Source organism: Microcaecilia unicolor, chromosome 13, assembly GCF_901765095.1.
Source record: "Microcaecilia unicolor chromosome 13, aMicUni1.1, whole genome shotgun sequence".
In the NCBI taxonomy this organism is placed as follows: Eukaryota; Metazoa; Chordata; class Amphibia; order Gymnophiona; family Siphonopidae; genus Microcaecilia; species Microcaecilia unicolor.
In genome coordinates, this window is record NC_044043.1 from 97,709,615 (window position 1) to 97,731,908 (window position 22,294).

The 22,294-nt window shown below is 44.9% G+C and overlaps 1 protein-coding gene across 1 annotated transcript; it reads left to right on the top strand.

The window, feature by feature from the left end:
• Positions 1-707: 707 nt before the first annotated feature.
• LOC115456486 (proproteinase E-like) lies at positions 708-22,294 on the top strand. The gene is made up of 8 exons (XM_030185596.1): positions 708-857; positions 1,978-2,063; positions 2,669-2,766; positions 5,670-5,804; positions 8,208-8,344; positions 12,263-12,405; positions 14,961-15,113; positions 22,233-22,294. The coding sequence occupies exons 1-8, from the start codon at positions 797-799 to the stop codon at positions 22,248-22,250; spliced, it is 831 nt and encodes a 276-aa protein (XP_030041456.1). The 5' UTR covers positions 708-796; the 3' UTR covers positions 22,251-22,294.

Here is a 22,294-nt window from a genome sequence, read left to right on the forward strand (position 1 = left end):
CGCACGAATGCTTCAAGGCTTGAAGGCTTCACTTTCTCACACACACACACTCTCTCTCTGTCTCACATACACTCTCTCACACACTCTCTCTGACACAAACACACTCACACACACATACACTCTGTCTCTCACACACTCTCTCTCTGACACACATACACGCTCTGTCTGTCTCTCACTCATTCTCTCTCTCACACACACACTCCATCTCTCACACACACTTTCTCTCTCACACACACACTCTCTCTCTCAAACATACACACTCCGAGGAAAACCTTGCTAGCGCCCGTTTCATTTGTGTCACAAACGGGCCTGTTTTACTAGTAAAGTCAATAAATCCAATCCATATCCTGTGCTAGGCTATCTTTGCTGTGTTAGGGATGTATTAGTTCCTAACACAGCTTAGTTAAAAGGGGCCCCAAGGTAGATTAATACTCCAGAGAAATGAAAGGTTCAAGTGTTGCAACCTGGAACATACTTCTCTTCAGCCTGAGAATATTATATGTGCACAGAAAAATCTGTTACTGACAAATTTCGTTAAGAAAGGGCCTAATCATCTGGCCAAGGTTAACCAGACTAGGTAGGAAAAATTACACAAAACTTGTAAACAGGATGCCCTTGACTCCAAAGTTGTGAGAGGGTGGCAAAGTGCCACAGCTGTTCATGGGCCCAGTGGAGAGGGATCTGCGATAGGACAGGACATTTCCACAGCTGCTACTGAACTCAGAAACCAAATGACCTTTGCCTCCAGAATAGACTGATAAAGGTAAGTATTAAAGCCCTCAAGGTCCAGGCCGTCATGCAGACTGATTTCAACAAGATGCTGAAGCTCTTGATCGCTGTTCTTTTGGTGACTGGTGGTAAGTGACTGATACAGAAGGGGTTAAACAACAAAAAGCATAGCCTGTTCCGTTCCTCTGTGTTTAATCCTTGACCAGGTAGTCTACTATTTACATTAGTGTTATGTGGTTTCTGAAAGATGATAATAGTTGATTTGCTCCTGGAGGGTTCAATATATGAGAAATGTCTTTAAGGACTGGTCTTAGAGAAATGAATTTCTTATGGGGACAGCAGTTTATACACAGCTGACCCTGCAGAAAATAAATACCAATATTCATTTATTTTCTAGTCCTGCAAAATTGAAATAGTACATAAGTATTGCCATACTGGGAAAGACCCAAGGTCCATCAAGCCCAGCGTCCTGTTTCCAACAGTGGCCAATCCAGGTCACAAATACCTGGCAAGATCCCAAAAAATGTACAAAACATTTTATACTGCTTATCCCAGAAATAGTGGATTTTCCCCAAGTCCATTTAATAGTGGTCTATGGACTTTACGCAATGATTATTTAATTTATTTTTCAGTTTTCTAATACATCTTTTTAAGTAGCTTGAAATAGGGTACAATCTAGAAGAGGACTTTAAAAATGTCAAATATGGGCAACTACATGGTTAGCACACGGTATGCATGCATTGCTTTAGAAGGCTAATATGACATCAACAGAACACTTCCAGAAGAAGACACGTGAACGATAATGATGCATCAACACAAGTTTATTGCATAAATGGACTCCACATGGCAGCGTGTTTCGGCTAATGTGGCTGCATCATGAGTCTTATTGGACTGTAGATGGTAAACAACCTTGTGGTTCTGAACATCTAGTAAATAAAATAGTCTTTAAAAAGACTGTTTGAAAAAGGAGCAATCCAAGTATTGAATGAATACATGGAGAATACATGCATGTGATATGCATACATTGCTGTTGTGGATTAGAATAATGGAAATTATTGAGGCATAGCTGCTGTTCTGAATGTTTGGTCGGCTGTCTGATTTATTGTACACTGCACTGAGCTGCCTTGTAGCGGGATTGCAGTATATAAATATGTGATTAGCTGAATGAATAAATGTACTGTAGCACTACAACGGGAAGGACTGGAATATAAAACCCAAAGCTCATCTAATGATACTATTTCTCTGCAGCCCTTGGGTGTGGGCAGCCCACATACGCGCCTAGTGGCAGAGTGGTAAATGGTGAGAATGCCAAACCATACAGCTGGCCCTGGCAGGTAAGAAGTGTCCCCTTGTACTGTGTATAGCGCTCTGGTTTGCCATCTTAGTCCATTTCAATGTGCAGAAATAAGGTCGCGGCAAAATAGTAATAGATGAGACCTTTAACTTTCAAAAACTCTGCTCCTTTCACCAATGTTCTCTCTCACTTTTACTGGCCCCTGTGTGCGTGAAAAACATTTTTCCCCAGACTCTCTATATGGTGACTAAAGATGAGCACACAAATTTTGGCAGTGCGGCCAAATTGTGCGCACAACTTAATTGTTTAACAAGCCAATTGTTGCCGATAATTGGCCAATAACAAGCAATTATTAGCACTAATTGAATGTACACACAACTTTTTAAGCGTATTCTATAAAGTGGTGTGTAAAGTCTAATGCGTGAATCTCTAAAGGGGGTGTGGCCATGGGAGGGGCATGAGCATTTCTAGAAATAAATTTTGTGCACTGTTATAGAATACGCCTGATCCGTGCCTAAGTTATACCAGGTTTTAGTTGGTGTAAATGGTCACACCTAAATTTAGTCATGGGTCCAGTTGCTACGCATATTCTATAAACCACGCCTAACATTAGCTTTCACTGTGTCTCTTGTTCCTTCGCCAAAGATCTCCTTGCAGTACGAGAGTGGCGGAGCCTTCTACCACACCTGTGGAGGGTCTCTCATCAAACCCAACTGGGTCATGACTGCTGGACACTGCATCTCGTAAGTTTCCACATTCCCTGATTTCTACTGGCTCAGGCAGGACTCACTGATGGCCAAAGCAGCAGTGGATTGACTGATGGCAAGACAGTAGGCTTGGGGGAGGGCAGGGAAAAAAGGGTTCTGACTTGGAGACCAGAAACTGCTTCAGCAAGTTACGTGGTGAAGATAAAAGAAAATAATAAGATTTGCAAAGCTGGGACAGAGGTAACTGGTTTGCATCCTGCTTTATGGTAGATGCCTATATGTTAGGCCAGCTGATACCAGGTTATAATAGTCATTATAATGAAAAGCAGGTGTCTTGGTTCTGTTATAGAACAGGTTTCCCCCCTGCTACCTTGGGCACCTAAATGGAGATGCCCGGTTATAGAATTTTCTCATTAATGTCCCTACAGAAATAAAGGGGTTCATGTACAGAGCGAAGAAAGTAAGAGTTCATCCATTATCAGAATTCACTTAGGGCTGGTAGCAGGAACCTGGAAGTAATAAACAGGGCCACAGACCTTTATGTAAGGAGGGTAAATAAAAGCAAGAGAAAAAGGAAACCGATATGGTTTTCAAAGCAAGTGGCTGAGAAAATAAAGGCTAAAGAGTTAGCGTTCCAGAAATACAAAAAATCTCAAGTAGAGGAACACGGGGAGGAATACCGGATGAAACTGAAAGAAGCCAAGAGAGAGGTACGTCTGGCGAAGGCGCAAGCGGAAGAACAAATGGCTAGAAATGTACGGAGGGGAGACAAAAACTTCTTCAGGTATATTAGTGAAAGGAGAAAGACTAAAAAGGGGATTGTGAGACTAAAAGATACAGCAAAACGCTATGTAGAAAATGATGAAGAAAAAGCCAATTTGCTAAATAGATACTTTTGTTCTGTTTTTACTGAAGAAAATCCTGGGGAAGGACCGAGAGGGACTGGCAAAAGTACACCTGAAAACGAAGTGGATAGAGCACCGTTCACGGAAGAGAGTGTATATGAACAACTTGGAAAGCTAAAGGTGGACAAAGCCATGGGGCCGGACGGGATCCACCCCAGAATACTGAGGGAGCTCAGAGAGGTTCTGGCGGGTCCTCTTAAAGATTTGTTTAATAAATCCTTGGAGACAGGAGAGGTTCCGAGGGATTGGAGAATGGCGGAGGTGGTCCCTCTTCACAAAAGTGGGGATAGGGAAGAAGCTGGAAACTACAGGCCGGTAAGCCTCACTTCAGTTATTGGAAAAGTAATGGAAGCCATGCTGAAGGAAAGGATAGTGAATTTCCTGGAAGCCAATAAGTTGCAAGATCCGAGACAACATGGTTTCACCAAAGGGAAGTCGTGCCAAACGAATCTCATTGAATTCTTTGACTGGGTGATGGGAGAATTAAATCAAGGACGTGCTATGGACGTCATCTACTAAGATTTCAGCAAGGCTTTTGACACGGTTCCCCACAGGAGGCTCTTGAATAAACTAGAAGGGCTGAAGATAGGACCCGAAGTGGTGAACTGGATTAGGAACTGGTTGACGGGCAGACGCCAGAGGGTGGTGGTGAATGGAGTTCGCTCGGAGGAGGGAAAGGTGAGTAGTGGAGTGCCTCAGGGATCGGTGCTGGGGCCCATTCTGTTCAATATATTTGTGAGTGACATTGCCGAAGGGTTACAAGGTAAAGTTTGCCTTTTTGAGGATGACACCAAGATTTCCAACAGAGTGGACACCCCGGAGGGAGTGGAAAACATGAAAAAAGATCTGAAGAAGCTGGAAAAATGGTCTAACGTTTGGCAATTAAAATTCAATGCGAAGAAATGCAAAGTGATGCACTTAGGGAGTAGAAATCCAAGGGAGGCGTATGTGTTAGGTGGGGAGAGCCTGATAGTCACGGACGGGGAGAGGGGGTGATAGTATCTGAGGACCTAAAGGCTATGAAACAGTGCGACAAGGCGGTGGCCGTAGCGAGAAGGTTGCTAGGCTGTATAGAGAGAGGTGTGACCAGCAGAAAAAAGGAGGTTTTAATGCCCCTGTATAAGACGTTGGTGAGGCCCCACCTGGAGTATTGTGTTCAGTTTTGGAGGCCGTACCTTGCGAAGGATGTTAAAAAAATGGAAGCGGTACAAAGAAAAGCTACGAGGATGGTATGGGAGTTGCGTTCCAAGACGTATGAAGAGAGACTTGCTGACCTGAACATGTATACTCTGGAGGAAAGGAGGAACAGGGGTGATATGATACAGACGTTCAAATATTTGAAAGGTATTAATCCGCAAACGAATCTTTTCCGGAGAGGGGAAGGCGGTAGAACGAGAGGACATGAAATGAGATTGAAGGGGGGCAGACTCAGGAAAGATGTCAGGAAGTATTTCTTCACGGAGAGGGTGGTGAACGCTTGGAATGCCCTCCCGCTGGAGGTGGTGGAGATGAAAACGGTAATGGAATTCAAGCATGCGTGGGACAGGCATAAAGGAATCCTGTGCAGAAGGAATGGATCCACAGAAGCTTAGCTGAAATTGGGTGGCGGGGGGAAGAGGGGTTGGTGGTTGAGAGGCTAGGATGGGGGAGGGCAGACTTATACGGGGTCTGTGCCGGAGCCGGTGATGGGAGGCGGGACTGGTGGTTGGGAGGCGGGAAATACTGCTGCACAGACTTATATGGTCTGTGCCCTGAAAAAGACAGGTACAAATCAAGGTAAGGTATACACATGAGTTTATCGTGGGCAGACTAGATGGACCGTGCAGGTCTTTTTCTGCCGTCATCTACTATGTTACTATGTTACTATGTTACCCTTTCATTCCTGGAGGCTTCAAGGTAGAATGGGAAGAATGAGTGAGTTTATTACTGCTGTTGAGTCTAGGAAAGGCCACTATGAGATCTGGGAGTGTTCTGTATATGTGCAGTTTGTCTCTGCCAGAGGATCATCTGATGGCGTTCTACTGTCTCTTGCAGCTCCTCCCGTAAATACCAGGTGGTACTAGGCGAGTATGACAGGAGTGCAGACGAAGGTGCTGAACAGCATATCCCAATCAAAAGTGGAGACATCTTTGTTCATCCTCAGTGGGACCCAGCCTGTCTCTCTTGTGGGTAAGTTGTCACTTGTGTTCCAATAAACTTTGTAGCAGGGTCGCAGTGGGTTTGATCATGTCGCCAAATCTTTTCATTCTCATAAACCTATCGTGGAGCAGCTTAACTGTGCCTAATAACTTGAGTCATTCATTTAGTGGGATGAAAAGGTCGGATTTTACAATCTAGTTGTAATATTCTCAGGCAAAGGATTATGGATCACAAATTTATAAAAATTAAAAAAAAATGTACAATCATCAAAAAAGAGAATGAAAATGCAGCTTTGGTTTTTGTGCTGGTTCTTGGTGGAGTCACTGTCTCATCCTGTGCCTCAGTCACTGACTCTCTCTATGTGATCCTGAAGGAGTCACTTTCTCTCCCTGCACCTCAGTCACTGACTCTCCATGTTCTGTCCTTGCAAAGTATTCCTAACACTGTGCTCAGGGCTTTTTTTGAGGGGTACTTGGGGGTACTAAGTACCGGCAGCTGTTCCATTGTCTGCTAAAATTGACCCATGGTCCCCGAGTTTTAATGAAAGAGCTCAGGCTCTACACACCAATTCTGCCTTGTCATAGATTCTGTGACTGGATGCAGGGGGCCTGGCTATTGTGGGGAGGGTCCCTCAGTGATCACCCCACCCCTGAAGGGTGGCCTGGCATTTGAGTACCGGCACCTTTTTCGCTAGAAAAAACACACTGCTCTTTAGGATTCTAGAATCTTGCTATTCTTTGGGGTTCTACATGGAATCTTGTCACTCTTTAGGATTCCAGAATCTTGCTATTCTTCAGGGTTCTACATGGAACGTTGCTACTCTTTGAAATTGTGCATGGAATCTTGTCACTTTTTAGAAGGGTACCGGCACCTTTTCCATTGTCTGCTAAAATTGACCCATGGTCCCCGAGTTTTAATGAAAGAGCTCAGGCTCTACACACCAATTCTGCCTTGTCATAGATTCTGTAACTGGTTGCAGGGGGCCTGGCTATTATGGGGTGGGTCCCTCAGTGATCACCCCACCCCTGAAGGGTGGCCTGGCATTTGAGTACCGGCACCTTTTTTGCTAGAAAAAATGCACTGACTGTGCTTGACATTCAGTTTAAGCCAGAGTATAGAACATCGCTATGAGAAGACTCAGAACTCTTGAACCAAAATCTTTTTTAATGTAGTAATTAAACAAGGAAAAATAACTTACAGTTCAGATGTGATGGACAAGAGTTTTTGCCTTGCAAACTGGGAGTCTGTTCTCAAAAGCTGTCCTAAATTCACCCGCTTATCTTATGCATACCCTGGCTGAAGATCGGTCTGGGACCTGCCTAAAAAAGGCTCTTTTTTCCCCTTCCTGCCCCCTCCTGGCACCTCCCCCCAGTGTTTGCTCCCCAGCAACAGGTCCCCACTCTGGGTGGCATACCCATCCCCACCCCCATCCCTGCTCAGCAAAGGACCCCCCACCCTCCCCGGGGACTATCTGACCTTCATGGTAGTCCAGAAGGGCATCGGGGGCAGGAGTGAACCCCCCTCACTCATTCCCCTAGCAGCAACTTCTTAAAAATGGGGTTGGGGATGCAGTCCATGGAGGCTGCTGTTGGGGGGTGCTGAGAGGCAGTGGCGTAGGAAGGGGGGTGCGGGAGGGGCGGTCCGCCCCCGGTGCACGCGCTCGGGGGTGCCGGCCCCGCTAGTTCCCTGCTCTCTCTGCCCTGGAGCAGGTTACTTCCTGTTCCGGGGCAGAGAGAGCAGGGAACCAGCGGGGCCGATGCAGCTCCGAGTGACGTGCACTCGGGGCGGATCGGCCCTCCCGCAGGTAAGAATGCGGTCTGGGGGGGGGGGGGTTGCGCTCCGGGGGGGTGTGCTGCAGAGGGGGGGGGTCGTGCTGTGCTGCACCCGGGGGGGGGGTGCGCAGCGGCGACCCATCCCGGGTGCCATTAGCCCTCGCTACGGCACTGCTGAGAGGGGGTGAAAAAGGGGGAAAGAGTTTTTTTTTTTTAATGCAGGTCTTGGCCCGATATCAGCCAGGCCCACATAAGCTCTGGCAGCCTGCCCACCCAAAATTATCCCCCGATATTCAGTCCCAATGCCCAGACATGACCCAGCACTGAATATCAGGGAATAATTTAGCCAGCGATGATCAGTGTTTAAAAAAATGTTGGCTGAATATCAGGGGGGAGGAGGGATGAGTATGCACATACCTTCGGCATCCAGCTCGCTGAGTGGCCTAAGTGCACCTGCCCAATCGCCTGGGTGTGGATATACCCAGTTATGCTGCTGTCCTACTTTATCGAATAGACTCCTATCATTTATAGAATAAGGGACAATTCCTTGACAGCTAGGGGAATGAACTTCTCAGTATCTAGTTGCTTTGCCTGTGGTCAGTGTTCAGCCTGTTTCAGAGGTAGACCCTCCAAAGAACTGTCCTTTCTCCTCCTTTTCCAGCAATGACATCGCTCTCATCAAGTTATCCAGAAGCGCTGTACTGAACGACAAGGTGAAGGTTGGATGCCTTGCCCCACCCAATGAAATTCTCGCCAATGGGTATCCCTGTTACATCAGTGGCTGGGGAAGATTGTACAGTAGGTATCAGTTGAATTTCACAGATTGACTGTGGGTCATTGGCAGAGCTGTGTTTGTGTTTCAGTATGGAGCAGCAGGAAGCGTTGTAGGGCAGGACTTAGATGTGTTGGTTGACTATTGGGCTCATTTTCGAAAGAGAAGGACGTCCATCTTTCGACATAAATCGGAAGATGGATGTCCTTCTCCCAGGGACGTCCAAATCGGTATAATCGAAACCCGATTTTGGACGTCTCCAACTGCAGTCCGTCACAAGGACGTCCAAAGTTCAAGGGGGCGTGTCGGAGGCATGGCGAAGGCGGGACTTGGGCGTGCCTAACATTTGGACGTCTTTGACTCATAATCGAAAAAAAACAAGGACGTCCCTGACGAACACGTGGACGTTTTCACCCAAACGTGTTTTTCTTAAGAATAAGGCACAAAAAGGTGCCCGAAATGACCACATGACCACATGACCACCGGATAGAATCGGGGATGACCTCCCATTACTCCCCCAGTGGTCACTAACCCCCTCCCACTCTCAAAAAACATCTTTAAAAATATATGGTGCCAGCCTCAGATGTCATACTTGGGTCCGTGACATTGCATGCAGGTCCCAGGAGCAGTTTTAGTGGGTACTGCAGTGCACTTCAGACAGGCGGACCTAGGCCCATGCCCTGCCTACCTGTTACAATTGTGGAGGAAACAGCGAGCTCTCCAAAACCCACCACAAACCCACTGTATCCATATATAGGTGCCCCCTTCACCCATAAGGGCTATGGTAGTGGTGTACAGTTGTGGGTAGTTGGTAATGGGTTTTGGGGGGCTCAGCACACAAGGTAAGGGAGCTATGTTCCTGGGAACATTTTATGAAGTCCACTGCAGTGCCCCCTAGGGTGCCCAGTTGGTGTCCTGACATGTCAGGGGGACCAGTGCACTACAAATGCTGGCTCCTCCTATGCCCAAATGGCTTGCATTAGGACATTTTTTGACATGGACGTCTTTGGTTTCGAAAATAGCCAAAAGTCAGAAATGTCCATGTCTAGGGACGTCCAAATTTAAGGATTTGGACGTCTCTGACGGTATTTTCAAGACAAAAGATGGATGCCCATCTTGTTTTGAAAATACAGGTTTCCCCGCCCCTGGATTTTGCCGTTTTGCAAGGATGTCCAAATCGCAACTTGGATGTCCCTTTCGAAAATGCCCTTCCACGTGGTATATTTTCAAAGCACTTAGACTTACAAAGTTTCATAGTAACTTATGGAACTTTGTAAGTCTTAGTGCTTTGAAAATGAGCCCCAATGTCTCACTGCTGCAGCTTTGACTTGAGTATTATTGAGTGAAAGATTTACTCTAGTTGATAGATATTTCTCAGAGACTTTCTTGATGACAGTAGGAGTAAATGGTGGTCTATCTCAAGGCCCCATTTTGTCACTACTTTTATTTAATCTCTATTTGTAGCCTTTGAGTCAAATGATAGAAGGAGTAGAATTAAAATATTTCTCTTATGCTCATGATGTGTAAGTACGTAATTAAGATCTTCACAGGATTTGTTGGGTAAAGAAGCTGTCCTATTGCAATTTGATATTTCCATGGCATTTGACGCCATGGATCATGATTTGCTTCTTTTTTAGATTGAGTGAAATGGGTATTGGGGGATCAGTTCTTAAATGGGTTTCGTCCTTCTTGGGAAATAGACAATATAGCGTTTTGAAGAATGGTGTAGCATCAAAGAGTTGGAATCTGAACTGCGGTGTCCCTCAAGGGTTCCCGTTGTTGCCTTAACATTTTAACGTTTACATGAGCCATTTGGAAGGTTACTTACAGTCTTTAAACATTTTTTCTTTATCGTATGTGGATGACATTTTTGTTTTGTGCGCTGTTCAAGATTCTTTGAGGAATTCTATTTCATTATTAAGATATTATATAAAAATAGTAGAAGACTGGGCTTCAGCTAACTTTCTTACGCAGAAAACAGCAGTTAGTATGGTTTGGTTTGTTTCTTAATATTATGTTTTATAAACATGACGTAGATGGATATTTTTTAAGTATCCATTGCAAATCTCAAAGCGGGCGTGGAGACACAAAATTCAAAACTCAAAAAATGTCCCACTTCAGAAAATGTAAAGTAACCACTTTAACTCCTAATAGGAAGGAAAAGCTTCCAAGAGCTCCAAGTTCTTTCAGCTTATAGAGCTATCCACTCTTCATCATCATCGGCAAAATCCTTCCTTGAATACCATATTAACAGTGTTCATAATTCAAAAATTTCACATTTAGTGCAGAAACTTGTATATCTTGAATGACACACTTAAAATGCGTCTCTGCCAGCTTCTCAAATCCCCGGGACCAATGATGGCCAGCGTTTCGCATAAGGTACATCCCTACTGCTTCACCAGGATCCAGTCTGGGGTTCCTTCCAAGCACTGAAAATTCAAGATTAGATTATTGATTTTAAAATGTAATTCTATCCGATAGGGATATCTCTTTGCTCTGTGATCCACTTTGAATCGCAAGTTAAAATACAAATGTAGAGGTATCTTTTCCCAATACAGAACATGTTTTAGACAGCTGGAATTTGTTCATGCCCTGTAGCACTTGAAGAATGTCCCTTTATGCACTGGAACAGTATCAATTTGAGGAGCTGGTATTGGGAAAAGATACCTCTTCAGTCAAGCTAAGTACTTGTGGGACTTCATGTTGATATAAGTCATGAACTACCAGTGGTGAGTGTTGGAAGTTTGGAGATTTGATGTGGATATTTTTGGTTTTTGATGACTAAAACAGAATGTGTGGGTTTTGGCTATTTTTCTCCATTTTTTTAGTTAGCAACTTTTTTTCTCTGTTTCTGGAGTTTTTTGGTTGCTCTTTTTTTTTTCTGGAGATAGATAATTTAGTGGGGCCAATGATAGTATCTAGGAACCCTTTGGGGAAAGACTGATATGTTTGGTCGGACCACTGCTCTTTCAGTTTTGAGGCCTCGTTTGTTTAAATTATGAGATTTTTCATAGCTCCCCACAGTTTGGGTTAGCCATCCTGTTAGCAAACTGCATGTTTCATGCTCTTTTTGGGATATTTTGAAAGCTTGCTACCCACTAATGTATTTTTTCTGTGTACATATGTGTGTCCTGTTCGTAGGTAATTGTATGTTATTTTGTAAGCTGCCTTGAGTTGAGTTTGTATTGAATGGGCACCAAGAGACAAGCACCTCTAGTCTAAGAAATTCAGAAAATAGTAATGACATCCTTTGCATTGTGAAATGGGTGAGGAGCACTCCCTTTCCTCGGGGATCATGGATTGTTAAAGCTGCTTCTTTAACCACAGTATTCATGCAGTTCGAATTGTTGGCGATGGACGATGATCAAAAAGTTCAGGATGAAGAGAAAGGCCTCTTCTGGTAGTGGGAAGTGTTTCACAACCCAGTCCCGGAGTCTCACCTAACCATTTTGATTTACAGGCTGTACTCAACAAATACGCAGGAGACAAATTGGCATACACTGGATCTTCTGTGTGTACAAATATGTTCAATGTGTCTACCCTGAAAAGTGGACTTTGTTAAGTGAGATTCCAGGACTGGGCTACATATATAAATACACACTTGAAGAGCGTGTCTGGATTGTGTTTTAAATATAATCTCTTCCCACAAGGCTCTGCAGGAAGTGCAGTATTATATTTGAACATAAGTACATAAGCCTTGCCATACTGGGACAGACCGAAGGTCCATCAAGCCCAGCATCCTATTTCCAACAGGTCACAAGTACCTGGCAAGATCCCAAAACAGTACAATACATTTTATGCTGCTTATCCTAGAAATACGAAGTGGATTAACCCCAAGTCCATTTTAATAATGGCCTATGGACTTTTCCTTTAGGAAGCCATCCAAACCTTTTTTAAACCCTGCTAAGCTAACTGCTTTTACTACAAAGGCTTTTCCTTTGCAGCTGGTGGTCCCCTCCCTGATATTTTGCAGCAGGCTGTGCTATCCGTGGTGGACTATCCACACTGCACCCAGGAGGACTGGTGGGGCAATTACGTCAAGGACACCATGGTCTGTGCTGGAGGTGATATTGAGGCCGGCTGCAATGTGAGTATTCATCAAGGCCTCAAGTGGCCCAAGTTCCTTGGTGTCAATATTCGGAAGCATTTTCTTATGTCTGTGGAATTCTCTTCTAGAAGTCATTAGGTCAGAGAGAGGGACTTATTAAATTGTAGGAACTTGGAGAAAGCTCATTTGTTTTACTCTAGCTTTTGGTGTGTTCAGACCAGGGATTCTTAACCCAGTCTGGTTTTTAGGATACCCATGAATATGCATGAGATAGTGCATGCAAGTTTAAACCAGTTAAATGCTTGCTCCGCTTCCGAACCCACCCTAACCTAGACACTTAGTGTGTTGGAAGTCAGCGGGGATATTCAGTGGCAATCCTACCATTAGGCCAACTGAGGTGGGGGCCTCAGGTGGCACTCTTTATGGAGCGGCATCTCCCCCCTTTCTTTCCTATTGCTTAGATTTTTCACAAGTCATGCTACTACTATTACTACTACTTATCATTTCTATAATGTTACAAGATGTGTGCAGCTCTGTACACTTGAAGATGAAGAGACAGTCCCTGCTCGACAGAGCTTACAATCTAATTAGGACACACAAACAGGACAAATAAGGGATAACATAGTAACATAGTAGATGACGGCAGAAAAAGACCTGCACGGTCCATCCAGTCTGCCCAAGAAGATAAATTCATATGTGCTACTTTTTTTATTTGTACTGTCCTCTTCAGTGCACAGACCGTATAAGTCTGGCCAGCCCTATCCCCGCCTCCCAACCACCAACCCTGCCTCCCAATCTCCAGCTCTGGCACAGACCATATAAGTCTGCCCAGCACTATCCCCGCCTCCCAACCACCAACCCCGCCTCCCAACCACCAGCTCTGGCATAGACTGTATAAGTCTGCCCAGCACTATCCCTGCCACCCACCACCGGCTCTGGCACAGACCGTATAAGTCTGCCCAGCACTATCCCCGCCGCCGAACCACCAGCCCCGGCACAGACCGTATAAATCTGCCCAGCACTAGTCCCACCTCCCAACCACCAGCCCCAGCACAGACCGTATATGTCTGCCCACACTAGCCCCGCCTCCCAACCACCAGCTCTGCCACCCATTCTAGGCTAAGCTCCTGAGGATCCCTTTCTTCTGCACAGGATTCCTTTATGTTTATCCCACGCATGTTTGAATTCCGTTACCATTTTCATCTCCACCACCTCCCGCGGGAGGGCATTCCAAGCATCCACCACCCTCTCCGTGAAAAATACTTCCTGACATTCTTCTTGAGTCTGCCCCCCTTCAATCTCATTTCATGCCCTCTTGTTCTACCGCCTTCCCATCTCCGGAAAAGGTTCGTTTGCAGATTAATACCTTTCAAAGGACAAAGAGTTTCAAGATTCCGGAATCCCAAAGAGTAACAAGGTTTCGGAATCCCAAAGAGTAGTAACATTCTGTGCTGAATCCCAGAGAGTAGCAACATTCCGGAATCCCAAAGACTCCTATTACTACTTATCATTTCAATAGCGCTACTAGAACTTGAACATGAAGAGACAGTCCCTGCTCGACAGAGCTTACAATCTAATTAGGACAGACAAACAGGACAAATAAGAAAGAAGGGAATTACTAAGGTGGGAATGATAAAAAAAAGTGTACTGAACAAGTGAGTAAGGGTTAAGAATTAAAACCAGCATCAAAAAAGTGGGCTTTTAGCTTAGATTTGAAGACGGCCAGAGATGGAGCTTGACGTACTGGCTCAGGGAGTCTATTCCAGGCATATAAAAGGTACAGCAAGATAAAAGGAACGGAATCTAGAGTTAGCAGTGGAGGAGAAGGGTGCAAATAAGAGAGATTTACCCAGTGAACAGAGTGAGTCATGGGTCTTTTCTTGGATCAACATAAGCATTATTCAAAGGAGATGCTGTACATGAGCTCCTGAGACTCCTTCTTCAAATGTGTCAGGTATTACTGCTGAGTTAGTTATTTTTAGGAATTCTTTCAGCTGCTCCCCTGAAGTTTTCTTTACCCCTTGGGAGTAGCCATGTTTGTGTCACAGATTACACATCTATTAAGAAAGGGATCTGATTGGCAGTGGCGTAGGAAGGGGGGGCGGGAGGGGCGGTCCGCCCCGGGTGCACGCGCTCGGGGGGGTGCCGGCCCCGCTGGTTCCCTGCTCCCTCTGCCCCGGAACAGGTTACTTCCTGTTCCGGGGCAGAGAGAGCAGGGAACCAGCGGGGCCGACGCAGCTCCGAGTGACGTGCACTCGGGGCGGATCGGCCCTCCCGCAGGTAAGAATGCGGTCCGGGGGGGGTACGCTCCGGAGGGGGGGTGCGCCGCAGAGGGGGGGTCGCGTAGTGCTGCACCTGGGGGGGGGGTGCGCAGCGGCGACCTGCCCTGGGTGTCATTAGCCCTCGCTATGGCACTGCTGATTGGTTCATAAAAAGTCCATAATGTTATCTATAGCATTGCAGTCAGTATAGCCCAGTCAGATTTGGTGAACGTTGGCTGAGAGTTTTGCTAACTTGGTTGCTCTTTGGCCTACACGGAATTTCAAAAGTAAAATCAGACACTGATAATAACGTTTTGCCCTTGCTTCTTTCAGGGTGACTCTGGAGGCCCCCTAAACTGCCAGGCTGCTGATAAGAGATGGTATGTCCATGGTGTCACCAGCTTTGTGTCGTCTCGTGGATGCAATACTCTACTGAAACCCACTGTCTTCACCCGCGTCTCTGCCTTTAACACCTGGATTGAGAAGGTAGGTGCCCCTGCTCTTGTAATTCTCTCTCCATTACGGATCTTTCTACAGCTGTTCTCACAGTGCAGCAGCAGCAGCTCTCAGGAATCATCTCAGGGCTAGAGTTACTGGCTGGTTCTACCAACACACCTGCTGGTCCTGCTCTGAATTAACCCGCTGCACTTCCTGGAATTGTACTCCAGGATTCCCTAAGAGTGGCAGCAGAGGGGAGCGGGAGTGGAGCAGACTGGGGTTAAATAAGGCATGGTTGACAGCGCTAAAGATCAGGTGATCAGAAGAGAGCGTAATTTCATTCTGCAGAGAGAAGAAGGAGGAACACCCTCATTCATCTACAGTGGGGGAAATAAGTATTTGATCCCTTGCTGATTTTGTAAGTTTGCCCACTGACAAAGACATGAGCAGCCCATAATTGAAGGGTAGGTTATTGGTAACAGTGAGAGATAGCACATCACAAATTAAATCCGGAAAATCACATTGTGGAAAGTATATGAATTTATTTGCATTCTGCAGAGGGAAATAAGTATTTAATCCCTCTGGCAAACAAGACCTAATACTTGGTGGCAAAACCCTTGTTGGCAAGCACAGCGGTCAGACGTCTTCTGTAGTTGATGATGAGGTTTGCACACATGTCAGGAGGAATTTTGGTCCACTCCTCTTTGCAGATCATCTCTAAATCATTAAGAGTTCTGGGCTGTCGCTTGGCAACTCGCAGCTTCAGCTCCCTCCATAAGTTTTCAATGGGATTAAGGTCTGGTGACTGGCTAGGCCACTCCATGACCCTAATGTGCTTCTTCCTGAGCCACTCCTTTGTTGCCTTGGCTGTATGTTTTGGGTCATTGTCGTGCTGGAAGACCCAGCCACGACCCATTTTTAAGGCCCTGGCGGAGGGAAGGAGGTTGTCACTCAGAATTGTACGGTACATGGCCCCATCCATTCTCCCATTGATGCGGTGAAGTAGTCCTGTGCCCTTAGCAGAGAAACACCCCCAAAACATAACATTTCCACCTCCATGCTTGACAGTGGGGACGGTGTTCTTTGGGTCATAGGCAGCATTTCTCTTCCTCCAAACACGGCGAGTTGAGTTCATGCCAAAGAGCTCAATTTTTGTCTCATCTGACCACAGCACCTTCTCCCAATCACTCTCGGCATCATCCAGGTGTTCACTGGCAAACTTCAGACGGGCCGTCACATGTGCCTTCCGGAGCAGGGGGACCTTGCGGGCACTGCAGGATTGCAATCCGTTATGTCGTAATGTGTTACCAATGGTTTTCGTGGTGACAGTGGTCCCAGCTGCCTTGAGATCATTGACAAGCTCCCCCCTTGTAGTTGTAGGCTGATTTCTAACCTTCCTCATGATCAAGGATACCCCACGAGGTGAGATTTTGCGTGGAGCCCCAGATCTTTGTCGATTGACAGTCATTTTGTACTTCTTCCATTTTCTTACTATGGCACCAACAGTTGTCTCCTTCTCGCCCAGCGTCTTACTGATGGTTTTGTAGCCCATTCCAGCCTTGTGCAGGTGTATGATCTTGTCCCTGACATCCTTAGACAGCTCCTTGCTCTTGGCCATTTTGTAGAGGTTAGAGTCTGACTGATTCACTGAGTCTGTGGACAGGTGTCTTTCATACAGGTGACCATTGCCAACAGCTGTCTGTCATGCAGGTAACGAGTTGATTTGGAGCATCTACCTGGTCTGTAGGGGCCAGATCTCTTACTGGTTGGTGGGGGATCAAATACTTATTTCCCTCTGCAGAATGCAAATAAATTCATATACTTTCCACAATGTGATTTTCCGGATTTAATTTGTGATGTGCTATCTCTCACTGTTACCAATAACCTACCCTTCAATTATGGGCTGCTCATGTCTTTGTCAGTGGGCAAACTTACAAAATCAGCACGGGATCAAATACTTATTTCCCCCACTGTAAATCCTGAATGTATTGATCATGTTCCAGCCTTATAGATGAAGAGTGAGAGTTGAGTGTTGCAGCACTGTCACATTTTGGGTGCTGTTTTTTTGTGAAATATTTTTATTTTTCTTATCATTTTAGTGTTTCTTAATACAATATACGTAATACATCGTATCATATCAACAGAGGCACCAAGTGTGGCCTATCCCAATGCTGGAGATTGAAGGCCAATGTGAAAATTCTCTCGCAGGCCCCAGTCATGTCTAAAACTATTTCTGGCAGATACACATTCCAAAAACTGAAATTTCCCAATCAATAAATAGAAAATACAATTCTTTTTTTCTCTCTTTGTTGTCTGGCCATTTCATTTTTCTTATTGTGTTTGTCCTAGTTTCTGGTTTCCGCTTTCCTCTTTCTTCTCTTAACTGTCTTGCCAGAGTCTCTTCATCCATTTGGCACTTCTTTTCTCTCCATGTCCACCATCCATCTTCTGTCTGAATCCTTATCTGTCTGACCCAGCATCATCTCTGTCATCCCACCATATAGAGCATCTCCCGTGTCTCTATTCCCCCCCACTCCCACATGCCAGCCTCTCTTTCTCTCTCCTGGCCAGCATTTCTCCACCTCTTCCCTCCCTTTGCCCTCCCAGGGGTCCAGCAACAGTTCCTTTCTCTTCCCTTGCTCCTGTTCTGTCTCCCCTTTGCAGGATCAGCACCTCGCACTCTTCCTTCATTCCTTGCAGATCCAGCACCTCTTTCCTTCTCCGTGCCCTCTTTCTTCTTCACCCCCCCTCATTGGATCTCTCTTCCCTACCTATCCAGCACCTCTTTCCCTCCTCACCCCCCCAATACAATACCAACTTCTTCCTCCTTGCCTCCCTCCCCGATACAGTACTGACCTGCCAAATGCGTGTAACTTGGTAGCTCTGCATCAATAAACCGGTAGTGCTCAAGAATGCAGAGGAAAGATTGGTGGGATTATAACAGATTAATACACAGTGATTCACAACCTTTTTACAACAGTTCGCCAGGATCAAAGTCCACTGCACTCCTCCACTAGCACCATTCCATGTAGAATCTCAAATAGGTAAAGGGAAATAGGACTTGATATACCACCTTTCTGTGGTTTTTGCAACTACATTCAAAGTGGTTTACATAGTATATACAGGTACTTATTTGTACCTGGGGCAATGTAGGGTTAAGTGACTTGCTCAGAGTCACAAAGAGCTGTAGTGGGAGCTGAACCCAGTTCTCCAGGATCAAAGTCTGCTGCACTAACCACTAGGCTACTCCTCCACTTGCAACATTCCATGTAGAATCACAAATAATAGCAACAGAATCTCCAATAGTAGCAACATTCCATTTGGAATGCCAAATAGGGAAAGAGAAATGGAACCTGATATACCATCTTTCTGTGGTTTTTGCAACTACGTTCAAAGTGGTTTACATAGTATATACAAGTACTTATTTGTACCTGGGGCAATGGAGGGTTAAGGAGCTTCAGTGGGAATTGAACCCAGTTCCCCAGGTTCTCAGCCCACTGCATTAACCATTGAGTGGAGGCGTGGCCTAGTGGTTAGGGTGGTGGACTTTGGTCCTGAGGAACTGAGTTCGATTCCCACTTCAGGCACAGGCAGCTCCTTGTGACTCTGGGCAAGTCACTTAACCCTCCATTGCCCCATGTAAGTCGCATTGAGCCTGCCATGAGTGGGAAAGCGCTGGGTACAAATGTAACTAAAAATTAGGTTATTTATTTATGATATTTATACCCCGTATTATCCCAGACTGGCTCGGTTCAATGTGGCTTACAAGCAATAGAAGGACACCATGAGAGCATTCCACTATATCAGTAAATACCAGCAAAGGAGGACGAGGAATATAATAAATAAAACTTTTTATTCTTCAGGACCCAACACAGCACTGTGTTTCGGCATAAAGCCTACATCAGGGGTCTGCAAACAATAGACATACGTTAAAAACTATATATATATATATATACACACAGTGCACTCCATTTAAGTGCACGTCGGATAAGCGCATGCTCCGTTTAACTGCATGCCGTACTTCGGTCCCGTTTTTGGCACCATCAATTTCTATGGGGACAAACTTCGGTTTAGCGCACCACTGATAAGTGCAAGATTCGCTTATATGCATGGTTTAAGACCGCTCCTCTGCAGGAAAGACTCCGCATAAGTGCACGTACGGAATATGGAAACCGATTGGCACGTGACAAAGGGGTGATAAATTTGATATCTCATTGGTTACCTGTCACAGGCAGTAACCAATGAGAGTTAATTTGTTAGAATAAGCGAAAGAAAGTTGTTAGAGTGTACAATGGAGCCGTCATCGCGCAACTACGGAGACTGTATACTGTACATATAATAAACAGTACACGTGTTTATCAGATTTCAAGCTTCTTTGGGTCACAACGGTTAAGTGCACGCTCCGGTTAATTGCATGTATTTCTTTGGTCCCAGACCCTTACACTTAAACGGATTGCACTGTGTGTGTGTGTGTGTGAATATATATATAAACAAATAAAATGGTGGATATAAAGTAGTATCCAAGTACATGTAAATAAATAAGAGCATGTTTGTAAAAAATATATACACATAATATAAATAAATAATATAACATATAAGAGAACTCCATGTGATAGTCTACGGTGTTCTAATTGGATGAGGCAATGGAGTGGAGGAGTGGCCTAGTGGTTAGGGTGGTGGACTTTGGTCCTGAGTTCCATTCCCAGTTCAGGCACAGGCAGCTCCTTGTGACTCTGGGCAAGTCACTTAACCCTCCATTGCCCCATGTAAGCCGCATTGAGCCTGCCATGAGTGGGAAAGCGCGGGGTACAAATGTAACAAAAATAAAATAGATACTATTGGAGATTCTACATGGAATGTTGCTACTATTGGAGATTCTACATGGAATGTTGCTATTCCACTAGCAACATTCCACGTAGCAGGCTTCTGTTTCTGTGAGTCTGACGTCCTGCACGTACGTGCAGGACGTCAGACTCACAGAAGCAGAAGCCTGCGCGGCCACATTGGTGATCTGCAAGGGCTGACTTCTACATGGAATGTTGCTAGTGGAATAGCAACTTTCCATGTAGAATCTCAAATAGTAGCAACAGTGGAGGAGTGGCCTAGTGGTTAGGGTGGTGGACTCTGGTCCTGGGGAACTGAGGAACTGAGTTCGATTCCCACTTCAGGCACAGGCAGCTCCTTGTGACTCTGGGCAAGTCACTTAACCCTCCATTGCCCCATGTAAGCCGCATTGAGCCTGCCATGAGTGGGAAAGCGCAGGGTACAAATGTAACAAAAATAAAAATGTCACATAAGAAACACAATCCAGAACATGCAATCCAATAAGTAATAAAAAAAAATATTATAATAAAAAGAATACGATGATAATACAACATATGTATATCATGTGATTAAAGGATATACTATTATATGTTTACAAGCAATAAATAGCGCTGACTAACAATAAAAGGTTAAGTTAACAATAAGCATAGATTATTACTATTAGAGATGCGAACATAGAAGGCAATGCTATAAAGAGTACGAAAAGTTAGGTGCCCAAAATCTAGGCACAAAGCGAGCATTCTGTATGGCAGATTTGTGCATCTAATCTGTTACAAAATACTACTGCAAGTCAGCCAACTGGGCACCTACGTTTACGTCCATCACTTACACTTAGTTAGGCATCTGATGGATAGTATTCAATAAATAGTCAAAATGCTCATAACCTGCCCATACCCCCTCCCAGGTGACACCCCCTTTCCAGTTACACACTAGATCACTTAGGTGCCAAGTTATAAAATAGTGTCTAAATGCATTTAGGTGTCTAACTGCCGTTTGAATGTCAAAAGTTAGCTGACCAATTGCTTTTCGATATATACCAATTTTCAGGGTTAATTTACCTGCATAGGCTTGAATTCCTACTCAACCCCTCTGCCAGTTTCTCAGTCCACCATCTCCTCACTACTCCTCCTCTCAGCCCCTGTGGCTGACAGGAGGAAGGACTTTAATAGCGCAGCAGCTTCCTCTACTGTGGGGGCCCAGTCTTGCAGTATGAGCTGTGAGGTTATGGGATCTTGTGGCATTGTATAAATTACACACAGAAGTTGGCACCATGCTGCCTCACACTTATACACCATTTAATATAAGTGCCACCTTACGAGAACATAAGAATAGCCGTACTGGGTCAGACCAATGGTCCATCTAGCCCAGTATCCTGCTTCCAATAGTGGTCAATCCAGGTCACAAGTACCTGGCAGAATCCCAGAGAGTAGCAACATCCTGGAATCCCAGAGAGTGGCAACATTCCATGCTACCAATCCCAGGGATAGCAGTGGCTTCCCCCATGTCTATTTCAATAGCAGACCATGGACTTTTCCTCCAGGAATTTGTCCAAAACTTTTTAAAACCCAGATATGCTAACCGCTGTTACCACATCCTCTGGCAACGAGTTCCAGAGCTTAAATATTTGTTGAGTGAAATAATATTTCCTATTTTTTTAAAAAGTATTTCCATATGGGTCCCTTGGTCTTTGCCAAAAACAGCGAAGATGACACACAAAAATAAACCAATAAAAATAATAAAAAAATAAATGAAAAATAAAAATTAAAAATGCAAAAATTAAAAAAAACAAAACAAGACGACACAAAAAATTAAAACTCAAAATTTTATTGAAAGGTGATATGACTCGACACAGCTGTGTTTCGGCCCAACTGCCCTGCATCAGGAGTCTTTACACCATGTATATTTTTTCTTGTCATAAGCACATTTATATGAAGAAAGTTCTATCAACCGGAACCGCTATATAAGTCTGCCAACTTAAAACATCAACCACTGTCTATGTTGACTGGAGAAGCTAAATTAAGCGTCTCACTCTCTGAAAATCAACCGTGGTGACGTATAGAACTAGGTTATATAGAGAATCACGGTTGATGTTTTAAGTTCTACGTTCCATGCAGAAAACTCTTATAAAATGACCCCTTCGGTGTGGACACTGCCACAGTTACGCCACTGCCCATACTCACACTCGGATTTATCTTATGCCACAGGTAGGTGCCACTTATAAGAGAATTTATTGTGATTTTCAGCAGATCCTCTCAGTAATTTCTTGTCATGGTCAAAGTGCACCCCGTGTTATTCACCTTCCCTGTCAATCATGTGTTTACTTTTGTCTGTCTTTTCTTTTAGACAATTGAAGAAAACTAAAGAAAATGGAAAGCTGAACATCCTGAGGACACCTTTCCACCCTG